Source organism: Rhinolophus sinicus, linkage group LG09 (assembly GCF_036562045.2).
Source record: "Rhinolophus sinicus isolate RSC01 linkage group LG09, ASM3656204v1, whole genome shotgun sequence".
In the NCBI taxonomy this organism is placed as follows: Eukaryota; Metazoa; Chordata; class Mammalia; order Chiroptera; family Rhinolophidae; genus Rhinolophus; species Rhinolophus sinicus.
In genome coordinates, this window is record NC_133758.1 from 37,862,640 (window position 1) to 37,880,942 (window position 18,303).

Here is an 18,303-nt window from a genome sequence, read left to right on the forward strand (position 1 = left end):
GCAAATGCACCAATATAATACAAATGCAATCTGAAATGTATACGAAAATACTAAAAGGTGGTTAAAAAGTCAGAGAAAAAGATTGATACCAGATGTAAATCATGCCTACATGTAAAAAATAAGTCATTTCAGTTCAGCAAGTCACAGGAAACTATCTGGAAATAATGCTAAAAACAACAAAATAGGAACTGGCTACCAGGTCATGTATAAACACATTTTATACCTTTACCTCCTGCAGAATCAGTGAGTCTTATTGAAGTCAAACTTATATAAACACGTGGTTGGTTCATCGTACAACTAGGAATAAAGTCCACCTTAATCAGCCTGAGATCTTGGTTCCATACTGTTCTACAGAATATGCCCTAACATCGCTTGCGTTCTTTGCTTGCAACCATGACATAGCTAGTATAAATGGTCTTAGTTCTAAACAAAGTTTTGCCAAAATTCTAATGTGGTTTATAGGAAATACAGGTTTTAAGAAGTACAGGCTTTAATGTCAAACTTGGCTTCTTTTTAAGAGAAGAATCTTAAAGCTGTTCAGGGGATCATTTAAAAAGTCAGACATAATAAAAGCAAAATGGATGAAATGGGTGAATTTTATATGTAAAATATGCCTCAATAAAGTTGCTTAAAAAATTAGATGGAGTGGAGAATTTCTGGTATGTTCCCCCTTTACTGTTGATCACCCAAAATAACTATTGAAGGCAGAGGATCACAAATCTCAATGCTTAAAGGGATAAGTCAAGGGAAGGGAGATATATGCCCCATATCTAAACTGGACAGCCATTGGTTGGTTCCAGGGGATAGCTACACAAAAGGGTATATGTAGTTATTCTGGATCTTGTACTTTTTCGAAAGAAGTGGAAATTTAGATTTTTGTGAATTGAAAAACTGGCAACACCGTGTGAGTCACAGAGAATGTATTTGCAAACTGAGTGGAAGAATACCTTGGATATACTGCATTTGTTCTTTCGTGTGTAAGATATGCTTCAAGACACAAAGCTTAAAAATGTATATTAAAAATAAACTTTGAAAAAGAACACCTTAGTAAGAAAACCTTGTAGGGCCAAGAAAAGCTTTTGTAATGAATGTGCTAAGTTTTCTTTGAGAGTCAAATAGCATGCATATTTACAACTATTTCAAAGAAAGTGATATAGTAAAACCTGGATCTGAAGTGAGGTTCTGGAACTCCAAAGCTGCCACTCCCAATTAATCAGAGACAAGAAAGTTCCACTACCCAGCCCCCCGCTTCTGAGCTGGTTTTCAAAGTCAGTGACCAAAGAAAGTTATTCTTATAATAAAATAATTATTTTAATGAAGTATTTTAAATCATTTTAAACACCTGATCAATAAGATCATACACAAATATGGGAGTATGCTGTACTTTACAAAAAATAAAGCTAAGCATTTAAATATACAAAAGCAACTTTAGGTATAGATCTCTTCGTAAAGTACTCTTTTAACACATATATAATTTATAGCATTTTACATAATAACTTGCTGAAACAAAAATGTGGCCAATTTAAAACTTACTAGAGTACAGACTATGGCCATAACAGTCCCAACGGGAAGAACAGGATGAAGAGTAACATACTTGAGGTGGTTTTCCCCCCCTGAATTCTTTTTCTAAGAAGCACAGCTTTCCCATTTTTAAAAAACTTCTCAGAGGATTTATTCTGTATGTGATTGTAACTACAGCTATTATTTGTCACCAGCTACATGCCACACAGGTGGAATTTAAAAAAAACAGGTTTGGTTTGCAAAATATCAGCTTCCTCCTCAGATGAATATATATAACATGCTTCTCATAACATATTTAGAGACAAGATCTCCAAAAGTGAGATGCCGACATTACTTTTGAGTATAGAATCCTTTTGGAGTCCTTATTAAGTTTTTAAAGTCATCACTTAGGATTTTTTTAAATGCAACAAGATGTTTAAAACTTAGGGTAACTAAACGATTTTACAAAACTGTCCTTGTGTTTTAAAACAATACAAAAAAACAAAAACAAAAAATAACTTCGTTTTGAAATACTGCAATTTGAAAATGTTTGATAACATTTTCCTTTTTGGTTGGGCTGTGATTTTTTTGTCAACAAAACATGTACAGTTGCTTTGGAGTTCCAATTCCACCACTGCCTCCCTTAGGCATATGCAGTGCATTTCCTGTTTTATGATTCAATTTTCATTTTCCCCTCATCAGTTTGAACACAATGTCCCATCATTCCTTCCAATACTTTCCACCTTTTCCATTTTTCAATGAGGTATATTAGCAGCTTCAATTTTAAGGTTTCTCTGACAAGGATATCCCCTCACTTGGTATCAGAAGCAGCATATGGTGATATGAACCAGAGAATAGCAATCTCAGGCACAAACTATCCCCATTTGTCTGTTTTGACAATACTGGGACTCGGCCGACCAAACTTACCACAGGCCTTACTCTGTGGCTTGTCACCTTCAACTACGGAAGGTGACTGTCATAATTCGCTAAGCAATTTGATTACAGCCCAGAAAACCTAACACTTTGAAATAGGTTCAGTACATGATGAAATACAATTTCTTTGGTAAGCAGTGACCCTCTCTTTCCCCTACATCTCAATGCAGGCTGCATTAGGGAAAGACATCTCACCTGTTAACAGTGTGGCAAATGAAGCAGGGAGTAACAAACAGGGCCTTAACTTGCTGTGATTAAGCACACAGGTAGGCAGATGCCTACTTCTGTGTAAACTGTATTTCATAACCAATTTTCAGAAGGCAAAGCTAAATTCTGGTCATTAAGAACCCCATGGGATGTATAAGTAAGATTTAATAACAGTATATAACTGTAAACAATGGTCTTCCCTAGCAATGATTATTTTCCAGAAACTGAAATTGCAGGACAGTGCAACAATACTCTTTATGTCTTCTTTGGCAGTAAACAGCAAGGATCTGGATGGAAAGTAGAGTGGTCACTTCAGAAGGGCAAGGTACAGGGCTCGAGAATACTTCATGTCCCTTTCCTGTTCCATACAGAATATCAAGTCCCTGAGGCAGATTCTCGTGATTCTTGGACGAAGCAACTGCTTGGTGGCTGTCAGGCTGGATGTTCCAGAAGCAAGAAGGTTGTCTTTTAAGCCCTAAACAGAATAAAGGGAGAAATGTTTCAAATAAGCAATCATTCATAAAGGGAAACCTGTCAATTCAGCATGTAAGAGCTCACTAGCTTCTGGCCACTGAGTTAGGTGCAGGAGAGAACACCCTGGTGGGGGCTTAACCCTGGAGCCTGGTCTCTTGGGGGGGCACCCAGCTGCCATCACACCTAGTTTGTGACCTCATTCATTCTTTCTGTCCCACCGGGGCCATGGCCATAGCTTCTTAACTGATTTCCCCACTTCCAGGTTCTACTTCACTTTTTTCTTTGCTGCACATTGCAGATCTGACTTTCTTCTTTAACGGTCTTAGACAAAACTTTTGGGAATAATGGATATAGTCATTATTTTGGTTGTGGCGATGATTTCACAGGTGTATGTATACGATGAGTACGTAAAAACCTATCAGATTATACACTTTAAATGTGTGCAGTCTTTTTTGTGTCAATTATAAAAATAAAAGGCTTACATGGTTCAGATCCTATCACTTCATGGTTCAAAAATCTTCAAATGGCTCCCCATTGTCCACAGTAGCTACTCGAGCACTTGTTAAGCACCTTCCACAAATTATATCTTCTTCCACACATAAGCTCTTTCATACAAAATTGCAGCAAGTTATATGGGTGCTGCCCCATTTATCAAATGAGGAAACTGAGTTCAGAGAGGTTAAGCAACCTATTTGAGGTCACACAGAAAAACTGATCTTGGACTCAACTTCTAATTTGATCTAAAGAGAGTACTCTTTGTCACTGTGCTGTATTATTCATCAAATCGGGTACAAACTCATCACTGGCTTCCCTCCAGCCTTAGTCACCATTGCTCCTTTACAAAGCATCTTGACTCTAGCCAATAGGCAAAGATCAGCAAAAGGCCATCCCAGGTCAATCTACTCATCTTTTAAGACCCATTTCTCACTGTGCCAACTGCCTTATATATGGCTACCACCACCACCACCCAAACCTACTAGATCATAAGCTTTCTGAGGATGGGGACGATCATTTCTATGCCATCTAGGACTAAGTAGAATACACAGACCAATGCAGATTACCAGCAATATTTTTTGAATTGAATGTACTGGTTTAAAACACTATGGTCAAAACAAGTCAACTTAATTCCATGCACATTCACAGAATGACCGGGAGGCATTTTATCTGATGGTCAAATGAAATTTCCTTAAAAAATACTATTCAGTTCTGGTGGGATATCATAGCACAATCACATTTCTACACTCATTTAGGTTAAACCTGTACAAAAGTAGCTATGGAACAAATTTTCGAAAACCACATTAAAAAAGGACAAAACGGTTACCATCAGCTGCACAACTGCCTGCTGCTTAGCATGGAGCCCGTGCACACACAGTATAGAGGCAGGCTCTCATTATTTCTGCAGGGCGCTTGGTAATGAATGCAATTTGTACAAATACAAGTGTCAGCCTCTGTAACTTCGGCTAAGCGTGCCAGTCAAGCACCAGCATCTCACTCTTCCCTGCTAACATCACCACTTAGAGGTGGTGTAACTCAGATGTAAGCTTAACTATTGTAAACGATCACCATCAACACATTTTCGTATGATTTTTGCAGAAAGGGCCCAACACCTCAGCTTTAGAAACTGGATAAAAAAGTATGCATTAGAAAGTTAGCAAAATGTGTCACAGGCTGTGAGTGGCAATTTTGTTTGTATACTGGAGTTAAACGCAGCGGCACTTTTCTTAGCCAAAATTTGGATGTATTATGCTAAAGATGAATCTATATATGTTTACAAATGTTTCCTACCAAGAGTTTGCCTACCATCAGTTGTTTATAGTGTGTTCTATGAATTTTAAAATTAAATAGATGGATACACTATGCCTTGGCAATTCCACTTCTACATAAACGCCCAGAAATATGTCATATGTTCCTCCAAAGACCTGTATGAGAATGTTCTGTAGTACTATTTGTAACAGCCTTAAACTAGAAACAATCCAAATGCCCAAAGAGTAGAATAGATAAACTGTAGAATATTTATACAAATGGAGTACTACACAGCAATAATAAGCTGAGTAGCATGGATGAATATCACAAAAATTTTGAATGAAAGGATGCAGACACAAAGGAATACATACAGTTTTATAAAGTTCAAAAACAGGCAAAGCAACAGAAGTCGGGATAATGATTCCCCTTGAAGGAGAGGACCAGTAGCCAGAAGGGGATAAGAAAGGTTTTCTTGATTGAAGTACTGTCTGCACTGGTGTGTTTACACTGTGAAAATTCAGTGAACTTATGATTTGTGTACTTTTCTGCATCAACGTTATACTTCAATTAAAAAAAATAAAGGACTACCAAAAAATCTTGGCCAAGTAGGAAATAATAAGGGGATCAAAGAAGAAAAAACAGGAAAGAAAACAAGGCAAAACTGTTAAACACAAAAAATTTAAAGAGACCTACCTAATGATCTGAGTAAGGAACGAAGGGGTCACAGTTCATGTTTGTCATGTGACAAGCCTAAAGGATCCAGGGGACAGAGCCATATTACAGCTGCCAGCCTGGGTTAAAAAGGTCATTCCAACAGGATGCAGCAGAAGGCCTGAGGCAATGTTATAAATGAAACCAACCCCAAGGGACATTCAGTAACCCAACAGAAATGTCTTTCATAATTCACAACTTTACGAAGGTGATAGCAGTCTCTTCGCCCAAATAGTAACTGACTTAGAAAGCCAATCTTTCTTGAACCTGTATATAAATACATAGCATTTTTATTCATGTGCTTATGATTTGGGGAAGTCCACCACCTGACTTGCCAGTTTCACAGTGACCTGGCAGAATAATCAGCTACTTCTCAATTGACCATGGTAAAGAGGGTGGAATGTGCACAGTTAACTTAAAGCCATAAAAACTCAACCCTGTCTTTTCACCATCAGCATTAATTTTCTTCTACCCCACCAAGTCCTTTCCCCCAAGCTACTCAGGACTGATTTCTGGTCGGTCACACTATACTGTCAATGCCAAAGTACACTAACTAGTTAAGAAACCAGAATTTGTTAAGAAGAAAAACAAAAAACACTTGTGTGACAATGTACTATTTATTTCTGAAATAGAGGGGTTTCCCGATTGATTTCCTACATGAGGATATTCTTTAATTTGGATTCTTCACCTGGATGAAAAGAGGGTAAAATGGAACACGAAGTTCAATGAAGATGAAAGAAATAATTCACTTACGTAGTGCACAACAGATGTTCTTCGAAGTGTAATCCAACCTAAATGTTAACGTACTCTCACACTGCCAGGTAGATTAAGTTAGCCTTGATTAGTTTGTTCAATTCTATCACTAAACAAAGTTTCTTATTTTTGTAACACAACTTTTGAGGTACTCTTCTGCCCCAATAAGAAAAAACTGAACATCATCACGTACCAATTTCAAAAAAATAACACCATTTTAAGAATGACACCAAGTAATTAAAAATCACCAAGTACCCAAATTTTTATCCCCTCAACAGAGTGGGTGCTGTGAAGTAAAGCCTTTTGAAGCTTCTCTACTTCTTTTTTCCACATTTCCTTAAATTATGTTACTGCTATACTAAGTGAGAAGCAGAAATAAGGTCTTTATGAGCCCAGGGGTTTCATGAATCCTGAAGTTCTCAGTAACTTCATATGGGCCTGTTTCCAAGAACTGGAATCCAAGGCAACTTAGCTTCATGCCAGTCCCTGTGTTGATTCAATTCAAAAGTTAGCTGGGTCACTGGGCTCCTACTAGGGACAAGGAAGTGCTCTCGGCAGCATAAGATACACAGAAGGACTGAACAGTGGTAAACACCAGTTGTCTCCTCCATAAGCAACCTCTGACAAATCACTTAACTTCTCTGCGCTTCAGTTTCCTAATCTGCAAAATACGGATAGTAACAGTAATTATGTCACAGGGTTGGCTTGAAAACTAAATGAGAACAATGTCTGGCATACAATCTACACTCTATAAATGTTGGCACTTACCATAATAAATTAATTCATTAGCCAACTGGGAGACACTGAAGGTTTATAAACAGGAAACAGTGTAATCTTAGTTCCAGGCCTTTTCTTCCATCCCCTACTTAAAACTAACTAAACTTTCCTGCCCATGTTCTATTCTCTTACGTCCTAGCTAACTTAAAGAAATTATTTATCCTGCCACACTTACCTTGTCCCTCCCAGTGAGAATTTTGAATTTAGTGGAGTTTTGAACGCCTAAGCTAAAAAACACACTAACGGGCATTTCAGACGTGTGCAGGCAAATGAAGAGTATATCTTGGGACAGGAAGTTTTCCACAGGCTCCTTCAATCAAATAGTGGAAGAGCTTGCTGCTTTGCAGAATCAACCAAACTTATCAATACTGTCTCTAGAAGTTAATGTCAACTTCCACTCTATTCCCTGAATTATAAGTGTTTAACAAAACAGAAATGTGTCCCTGAATCTTAATAATAAACTAGGAAAAAATGACATTTTTAATAGAGAGAAGCAAAGATTCATTACATTTCTCAGACCCTCTACCTGGTTTTACCCAAACCCCATGTTACCATGGCAGCTCTTAAAGAACGACTCAAGTCCTACGGAGGAAACAAGAACTAGACATGGGGATAGAGGGTGAAATGAAGATTTCATCCTCTTCAGAACAAAAAATCAACCATGTTCTAAGTCTTGGAAGCAAGGATAAATAAAAGTGCCCTGGATGCCTGGCCTTTTGTAACAAGAACACTGAAAATCTATATTCAAAAGATCTGAGCTTCTAGGCCTTAAGGGCAGCAGAGAAGAAAATACTGAGCTGCGAGACTGACTGCCCTCTGCTGGTCAACAAGCAGAACTTCTGGAGCCACAGATATCCCCTTGATCACCTTTGTGTTATTCCTTTTGAGTTGTTTCAGAATATTGACAACCCTGAATGTTAATGCCTGCCATAGAATTTTGTCACTTCTAAGTCTATGTTTCCACAGTCCTTTACAGAATTAACATGTCAAAACAGACGGATGTGATGTGTAATCATGGGCTTTGAGTTCTAACTAGTTGTGTTATTATGAGAGCAATAAAGATAAGACTGGTTTGTCCTACGTTAACGATCACCTCCCATCCCGTCTTTATCTACAAAAGAATGCTCTCTTAAATTCAAGACCTCGCTGTTCAATTTCCTAATGAAGTCTCCAATTGAATGTATCCTAAATTCAACATGTTTCGAATCATATTCCTCCCCTTTCTTATTTAAAGGAGAGGTAATACCACTCAACCTCCAATGCCCAAGTCAGAAAAGTGGGTGTCATCCATAACCCTTTCTTTCTCTGCATTTTGTCACTTATGAGTTCTACCTCAACAATTTCCAAATCATCTACTTCTTTCTACATTTTCACTTCCATTATTTTCTGCTTAGATTACTCCAACAACATTCTAAGAAAACTCCATATTACCAGTATTAATATTGCTCACACTGCAGTGAGAATGATCTTTCTAAAATAATACTCTGATAATACTGTTTTCCTGCTTAAAATAATCTGGTGGCTAAAAATCTCCCACAGGACCAAGTCCAAGTATCCAAGCATGACATATACTCTCATCTATAAGCCTGCCAAAGCCTCTCCCCACGGTCTCATCTCATCCCTTTCTTCCTGTCTCAAACTATTGATCATGCCACGGAACACGTTTCCTCTTTGCGCCAGACAGTAATTCTCTCTTCCTGGAACTCCTCTAATCTCTCTGTCCTATCCTTGTATCACATCAATTAAGTTCTTTAAGACTCAACTCAGGTAGCATGTTTCCCCAATGCTACAAACACAAACACAGCCTAAGTCTAGACGAGGTACAACTCCCGTGTACTTTAGTAGCACTCCGTATTTCACTCTACCATAACATGTATTCAGTACAATGCAACTACCTCTTTCTCGTTCCCTAGGAGGGAAGGATTTTGTACCTCTGAATATTTTATATAGTGTCTGGAACTTAGTTGGTATCCAACAAACGTCTGTAGTACGATCATGTGTCTAGGGCCACCCAATAATGTCACTTATATAAATGAACAGTGAAAATAAGCTAAAGTATGGGCTTTGGGATTTTAATATCAAGATCTTGCTGTCATTCTTAGCTTTAAGCCAAATAAATCTGGAAGAAAAATATAAACTCCTTTGATGGCTTGTTCCCAAGCATTACACAGCCCTCTACCAACTTATCTCACCTACTCATCCCCATGAAGCTGCCACCACACATTATACTGGAAGCTAGAACATGTCCAATAAGGGAGATGGAAAAATTGTAGTTCACCCATGAAATGTGTAGAACATTAATGACACGGTAAGATACATTATATTATTAAGTAAAAAGTAGGTTAACAAAAAATATTGCTACAATATGAGTTTTGTAAAAACATAATAGGATGTAGAGAACTTTAATTTCCTTCTCTAAGTTTTCTACAATAAACATTTTGATGAAAATAAAAATTTTAAATATAAAAATTCATATTACAGAGACGGGAAGAATGCTTAAAGAAATCATTAGTCTGAGGAATCAAAAGGTTTAAGTGACAGGGAAAGGGAAAGGAAAGGGAAATGGGAAGAATTGACAATGATGGACCCACTGGAAATAAAACAGAGGAGAAGTAGACAGAATAGACTCCAGACACTACATGAAAAAAGAAAGGGGTAAGCTTTGGAACTCCTGATCAGGGCAACAGAGTAATGCTAGTGGAAAGGGGGACAGTCCCCATTTTAGATCAAATGAGGTACAGTAGTACCTCGGTTTTCGAATGTCTCCGTTGACGAACATTTCGGTTTATGAACGCCGTAAATTTTATGGATCTATGGTATCATTAGATAGTAAAATCAATACTAAATTTGCAGTTTTAGGGGTTGATTTTAAAGGTCTGGAATGGATTAATCCATTTTGCATTACTTTCTATGGTAAAACTGTGCCTCTGTTTTCGAACGTTTCAGAACTTGAACGGTTTTCCGGAATGGATTACATTAAAAAACCGAGGTACCACTGCATATGTTGCTTTTAAAATCTAAAGGTGCCCCTTTCTTTGTGATGGGAGAAGACAGCGCAAGTTGCCTTTTACCTTGGAATGGTTATCTCAACATGCACCAAACCACTGGACACCCAACAAGTTCACCAAGATTACAGGCTCCTGAATTTTTGTGGGATATATTCTCACTCTCTGGCATGCACGCATCTTACCAAAATGTCTATAGGAGTTGTTACTTCTAGCTCACCAGCTCCAATAAGCACGGTATCAATATTTGGATTTGCATGATGACCCGTGGAAGGGAGAGGCTACCCAGGTCCTTGCAGCATATCTTATAACAAAAGGCTTGATTTAGCCCAGAGATAGGTTAGTCAAGGTGCACGGCTGAGCCTGCTAACTGAAAACAAACTAATTCTGATGGCTTTACTAATAAGCATAGAGGAAAAGAAGCATATGCCAGATCAATATCTGCATACCAAATGCCACAGGTTGCACTGATTTGCTCCAGCAACAAAACCACATCTGGAATAATAACTCCCACTGGGATGAGCAGCTGATTAACACCACCATTCTCATCTGTCTTCTTCAATGCCGAATAGGTGAATTGAATGGGGATATGGTAGGAATCACCAAGTCTGCATCTTTCAAATCTTTAATGGTGGCTCTACATAATCTCTCAAGGTAACAGTTTCTAATTTTGGTAGGTAGATGACATTCTAGTGGTTTCCATTTGGCTTTCTCTCACTTCCATAGGTCAGTAAACCAATGTGAGAACTCTGTTAGTTGTTAAGTATGTCTATTCCAATTACGCATTCCAAAAATATGGAAATAACCACACTGAGCCCACTGTGAGATGAACCTAAGCCAAAACTCCATTGACTGATTAAAAACAGTGGTGTTTTGAGTCTCCTAGAATTCATTAGGTTCAGAGTCAGTGTTCAGCAATCCCTAAAACGTCTAGTAATTTCCTCTTCCCAATGCCCAGTCACTTTAGTAAATGGCTACAAGTCTTTTGGGGATAGGCCAGAAGGAGACTCACAACATAAATTTTTGGCTCTACATCAGGGTCTTTCCTCAAGAGGACCTGGCTTTCCTTTCATTCAAAGGTCTCAGGGTCTGTGAACTGGTTTAAGTCTGGAGACTGGTTGAGGGGCTTTAACTCGTTACTGAGGTCATCCAAGTCACACTTCTGTCCCCCAGGTCTAGAGCTCTTCTGTTTGTACAAATCAATGAAGACTTACCAGGATGCTCACCTATTCAGTTCTAGGGATACTATGATCAACTAGCCAATGCCAAAGATCCCTGCAACTCAGACTATTCTGATTAGTGCTTTGGCTTTGCTCACCTTTATACTAACCCCATTCATTTTACCTTTAGCAATGAAATGCCATCTGCCTCAGCCACCTGAGATAACATCATTCCCACTGAATTTAGGATCCTAGTTTGATGGCAACAATTTCCCTGTCATTACTGGCTTAAAGAAGATAGCCAACAGAGCTCTTCAAAAATGCTGAGAGGCTCCCCTCATGAATGTATGTCTCAGAACTTTTGAGAAAAGGAGTGTCCTCTAGACCGAAGGGGACATGTTTGATGAAGCCCCTTTTTCAATGAAAAATTCACTCCAGCATTCTAATCTCCCTAAGCCTTTGGATAACCTCCCCTACAGAACATAAATAAAGTTCCAACATCAATTCAACTTTACTTAACTTAGGCCACCTTTTAATGTAGTTTTCAGTCAACCAACCAAGCAAACTGTTAGAGCTACTCCTAGCTCTCTGACTTAATACCTTCAATCTGGAATCTGTTTAGTGAGTCCACATCAAAATTCACCCTGATCCAACTTTACATTCCTTCTACTCTGATCCCACACCCTCAGGATTCATTCCCAGAGTATTCTCCAGGTAACTGCAGGCAAAATCATGCAATTCTTTTCCTGTGTATGATACCTCCTCACGGGTAGTATTAACACCACTTAGCATCTCACCCTCGGGGGGCTGCTGGAACTTGAGTCTGGTTATAGGTATAGAAGCAATAGGAGGTAGTGAGGACAGGTCCCGAGGAAGAAGACCAGTAGCCTCTTGCAAGGCACCTACTTAAGGGAAGCCATTATTGACTCCTCAGGAGACTAAGCTCCCTCAGACAGGGGCAGAAGGACTGACAAATGTGGCTAGACAGAATTGAGGAGTTCAAGGTATCTCGTTTCATTGGAATCTGACCATATTCCCACCTTGATTGTCAGTTTTCCATTCTTTCCCAATGTCAGTAACTTTAACACAAGAGACTCTACTAGGCTAGAAATTCAATTTGCATTATAATTCAGCCACCTGTAGGACAACACTTTTGGTTTTCAGAAATCCCTGTCCTTGGCTACAGGAAATAAGGGTTTCTTTTAGGGCAATTGCAGAGGCGTTCATTCCCTTATGTGGATTCTGAGTTCAGAATTTAAAGCTTTTTCCTTCCCTAAGTTTCCCAGTGTACACTGAAGGGATCAACCTATCCCATTATTTTCGTTTTCACTAAAATCTTCTGTGATAGCAAGTAGTCTCCCAAGAAGCCTTGCCTTCTATGGAACTTGATTATTAGTGCCTATCTGTGATAAAGTAATTGTTTTGCCACTGTATGCCATGGATTACCTGTGTTCCTTTTGCTACTAGAAACAAGGTCAGTTATTACTTTAAACCTAATTAGATCAGAGAACCAATTGTGTGGAAACCCAGAACTGATTCAGGAACCCGTCATCAAGGTGCTGTTTCTTTGCAGCTACTATGGTACAATCTTTTGTGTAAGTCAGTATTTAATCAGAGAACACTAGGGATGACAGAACATAGCATTATTACAGAGATTTGGCCTTACGTAAATGTGAGCCTGGTCAAACAATTTATGTTCAGTTGCTGACTCTGGTGTCGGGCCTGGACCAGGTTTAGGAGAAGCCAAAAGAGAGGATCTGGGGGGAGCTGAGGAGCCCCACTGCTCCCATGCCAACGTGTGTGCGCTGCAATAGCTCTCAGTATCCCCATATTGACCTCCTAAGAAGAAGAATACGGGTGCAGTTTCACTTCTGCCTTTCAAAATCAAAATGCCTCATGGCCCACACTAATCAGGAACTATGCAAGAAAAATAATTCTGGGAAACAAAAAGAGCTCTGGGAAACTATTGTGTTAGTTAATCTGACACAATACAAATCCACCATACCATCTTTGTTTGTCTTTAAAAAACTCTCTTGGATCTATCTTGAGTTTTAACTTCTAATCCATATATCATTGCTTATTTCTGCTATCATACGTTCAATTTCTATGTGGTCATTCATTTTTTTTCTAGTAATTTTTAAAATAGCTTTTTATTCTTCTTTCATGGTTGCAATATACTCTTCATCGCTCCACATCCCCTACCTCCCCCAGTTTCCTTCTGCTTCTTCATGCCTTGCTTTTCTTCCATCTTTTCCTTTTTATCTTTCATGTAAGAGGCTTTCCTCAAATATCTGGTTATCCCTGCCAATGTGTTCATATTTAAAAGGCACTTAACTAGTAATATTTGAGGCCTCCTCTCTTGGCTAGTTTGTTTTTTGTTTTGTTTTGTTTTTCCCCAGAAAGAATGCTGCTAGTCTCTAATCTAAGTCAATTTCAACTCAAATACTAATGAATACACTCAGTGCTGTTCTCTCCTCTCTTCTTTATTCTTGTATATTTATATTGTTTTCACTCCTTTACAAACATTTAAGGGAATCTGGGAAGGAGGAAAGATAAACCCATAATGTGCAGTTCAAAATATTTCCAGGAAGTCCCTGAAGATAAGTGACAGAGTCAACTTTTAAATCTCTGGAAAATTTAAAAGATCCAACTAACATTTAGATTTATGTTGAAGTCATTAATGAAAAAGGCAGATTTATTTAGGGAAGTGTGAACAAAATAAAATTTAAAAAAATATATCTTGGCTTCTTTATCTAAAGTAATAATAGCATGCTCTAAAACCTAATGAATCTACACGATATTTACAGAAAGTGTTAGATGATAATAAATCTGTTTAAATCTGTAGTAAGTCAGTTGTAATAGATAACGAGGCACACTTCAGAAATTATGGTTCCCCTGTAGCCTGGCAAAAGAGAACCGAGAGGTAAAGAATGGCACTGCCTGTGCCCTCAAGGACATGAAGATTAAAGCTGTGCCCTTTCATGTCAATAGCCTTTTAGTTAAATTACTATGCACTTGCGGGAATGAACAATCACCCATAGTAGCAACCAGAAAGAGACAAACATCTTAGAGAAATTCTGTTTGTCCCCTAACAGAGTTTAAGCCATTGAATTTCCCCAAATCATTTCAGGCTTAATATTTCGATTATAATCTATTTATATCCTCAAATGATGAAAACTACTAAATCTGGTAAACAGAATGCCATTGATGTAAGGTCATTCAAATACCCATAAGAATTCAACGTGGTTCTCTATTTCAAAATACACACATATCTAAGTTATGAAAAAATTGTCCATCAATAATTTTAATACTTAAATAAAGTTTAAAAATTCAAGAATTTCCCTCATAGGGTATTTTAGAGGTTGTTCAACACTTCTACATCACATTTCCAGATAGAAAATAGAACCTCAATCTTTGAAGAGGGCACATAGGCATGGAAGAGATACAATAAATGAGAAGTTGTAGTAACCGGAACATTTAAAAATGTTTGTTCAATTTGTTGCTAATAAGGGAATAGAACAATACACATTTACACAGTGGTGGAAACTGGCAGAAACATTTTGGAAAGCATTAAAATTTAAGATGTGCATACCCTTTGACCCAGAAGTTCTCTACTTCTAGAAATCAATCTGCAAAATAAATGAGTGCACGAAGATACATGATGTTCACTATTTATAATAAACAAATGAAAATATTCTAAATGCCTATTAGTGGATCAGTGAATTATAGCACAAAAGTATGTACCAGTATGGGCAAATGTCCAAGACACACTGCTGCACAATTTGTGGAATAGTACTTTTAGAAGGATCCTATTACAGTGGTTAGCATCAAATTCTCCTGATACGTATCTGGGCTCCTTTACCTACTAATTGTGGAACTCTGGAAAAGTAACTAATCCTCTTTGTATCTTAATTTTTTCATTTAGGGAAAACAATAGTATGATCTTAGAGAAGAGTTATGAGGACTAAAGATAATACATTCTAAGTGCTTGATAAAGGTAAACTATTATATATGCATTATACACACACAACTGCATTAGGTTGAACTATATGTACGTGTTAATACTCAGTAGCTTTTCACCTATAAAAATGGTAAGTTTATGATTTAAACTGATACATACATGGAAATTTTTCAGAAAGGATACCCAAGAAACAGGAGCTGTTTTTAATACTCTGCTACACCATTTAGACAGTTTCAACATGACCAGAGTTAAACACTCCTCTCTCTCAAATAAAAACCTATCTACTCTACTCTCTTTGCTTTAAGTAGTACTATCTTAAAAGCATGGCAGACATGGGAGACCTCCTTCTTCCCTCTGCAAATCATTTGTTGAACGATCAATCTACCTTCTGATAGTGCTCTTCTAGGGGAAATCCTTTCCGTTTCAGAGAAATTTAAAGATTTAAGAATGCTGGCATTGGAAAGGATCTTAGAGATTATATACCTAGGTAAATTCATGCCAGCTTAAACACTGTCAGAAAAGTTATCCCTGAAATCTAATCTAAATACTATATTCCAAAGAACTCTGGTTTTAATAATTCTATATAACTATCCTTAGGTAAAGGTGGGTGGGAATAGAGAAGAAAAGTCAAGAAATAAAAACAAAATATTTTCTGACAGGTACAAAGAAATGTACCTGAGAAGGCCGCTCTGAGAAGGCCACCACAGGCCTACTACTCTGGAAGCCCTATCCTGCTCCATGCTGAAATAATTCTTGGAAAGGTAATAATGGGGAAAATAATTAAGTCCAGAAATTCCTAATACCATTCTCTCTGAAGAAGACAAAGCAATGGATTCCATCTCACTTTGTCTCCTGACTTTTCCTCTTACCTGATACAGACACACATATCAGAGTGTCATCTGTTCTTGGACAGAACTATCACTGTCTTTGCAAGATATCCCATCTTCCCCCAGACTTCATTTTTGGCTGTGAGCAGGAAGCTGCTGCTGAGTGCTTTCTGTGCTTGTTTTAAAAATAGGTGCATCTCAACTTTTTCTGCCTGACTTATTTCGCTTAGCATAATAATCTCAAGATCCATCCATGCTGTTACAAATGGCACTATTTCATCTTTTGTTATGGCAGAATAGTATTCCATTGCGTATATATACCACATCTTATTTCTCCAATCATCTATCGAAGGACACTTTGGTTGTTTCCGAATTGTACACCTAAAACCTAGGTAACTTTACTAACAATTATCACCCCAATAAACTTTAATTAAAAAAAAATAGATGCATCATTACCTAGCACTTAATTAGCTGACTTTCACTTCCCAGAAGGAACACACCATCAAAGCATAGAAATAACGGGAGGGAGAGAGAGAGAATACTGTTGGTGGGGAAAAATGGCTACCTACTACACAGATTTCTTCAAAAACTCAAGAGGTAGTTCTGGGATTCCATTAAGTAATTCTAAAGAGTAGCTATGACATCCTAAGACACTGATGGTACAATATTAAATCATAAGGAACAGGGAGAGGATGTTTATGCTACTAACTATGACTGATAATTTTTTTCTCAGATAAACTCAAATTAGTTGCATGGTCAGGTGATTTCTGTCTGTCTATTAAAGTGACTATATATTTTTTCATAAGAATGAAAGGAAATTTTTCAAATAATAGGCACTCAATATAAATTTGCCAAATTAATACAAATTATTCCTTATCTGTCTCAAACCCTCTCATACACTTGTTATGTAACAAAGCTCAAGAAAAATTTTTTCAAAACACTATGCATTTTCTTATTTTTACACTGTCTTAGCACTGATTCATAGATAACTTCTGATTTTTCTTCACGTATGTCGTTTATTTCCTAAAAAGAGTTGTATTTTCTACATAATTTTTAAAGTTGTATATCTGGTACCAAAAATACTGATAGGGTGAATTTTTGAATCCTGAGATATCTTTACCTAAAATAGGCTAAGCCCTAATAAAATACTTTGTTTTTCAGAGGACCAGGCATCTAGCAGAGCAAAACCACTTTTTATTTTTTTAACGCACTAAGATATGCCAAATAACAACAAAGAAAACAGATGGGAAAAACTGTTAAAACTCTTCTGTTTCCTTAATAGCATCATCATTTATTTCTTTATCCTGATTTTTAATTGTTTGCCCCTAATTTTCTGAAAACTGCTTTCCCTCTGCCCACCTCAACCTCTTCCCCCCACAAATTAAAGAAACTACTCTAATATTTTAAACATCAAATCAGAGCTAAAGGGAAAGGTAAATTGACCCAAAAGGTAGCTGCTAAATAGATACTAACAAGACCTTAAGGTTATACAAAAAGTTCTAACAGTGTCTACAACAAACTACTGTGGGACACTATTTATGGTATAGGATTTTTCAAAAGTTCATCTCTTTCTCAACAATCACTCTTCTGTAAGCCACAGGATGAAATATACCTGACAGTAGAACTTAATATGTTATTCTAAGATGGTCCTTCTCATCTTTTTCCCATATATTCATTAAGTCTACTCATAAAATACTGCAATATGATGATTTCTATTATTAATACTATAGTGAGAGCATCAAATATAAATTGTTAGGAATACAGATTTAGGGTTCTGCACTAGAATTTTTTATAGATTCTATCCAAATATTTGCCTGGTTAATAATATTTAAAGAATGCTTGGTTTAAAAATAAATATTTACAAGAATCCCCAAAATAAAATGCCTTATTTTCAATGCACACAAATAAAAACGTGTAATACAGAAGAAACACACTTTAGGAATGGACCCTTAACTGTGGGGAGAGAGAGCAAAACCGTTATCAATATCTGACATTCATCTCTGAATTAAAATTCTAATTTCTCTGAAATTAGAATTGATTTTCAATCAAATTTTCTAAAGTATTGCTAAACAAAGTTTCATAAAAGCCCTTTCTCCTCTTATCCCCAAGAGTTAGAATTATACAGGGTAGCATTCTAACCTGCTTCTAGATAGAAAAAGCATATACTTACCCACATGATAATTTCTTTGTTTTGGTTAGTAAATGAACACTATTTTAAACACTACATATTAGACACATGAATATTATAAGCA

The 18,303-nt window shown here is 37.2% G+C and overlaps 1 protein-coding gene across 3 annotated transcripts in view; it reads right to left on the reverse strand.

Moving 5' to 3' along the window:
- Window positions 1-2,083: 2,083 nt before the first annotated feature.
- The window catches only part of TAF4B (TATA-box binding protein associated factor 4b), a 118,827-nt gene continuing 102,607 nt past the window's right edge, over window positions 2,084-18,303 (reverse strand). For all 3 annotated transcript variants that reach the window (XM_019741280.2, XM_019741281.2, XM_019741282.2), the window contains one exon: window positions 2,084-3,115. In XM_019741280.2, coding sequence (XP_019596839.2) covers window positions 2,948-3,115 — 168 coding nt within the window. In that variant the 3' untranslated portion in view covers window positions 2,084-2,947. The remainder of the gene's footprint in view (window positions 3,116-18,303) is intronic.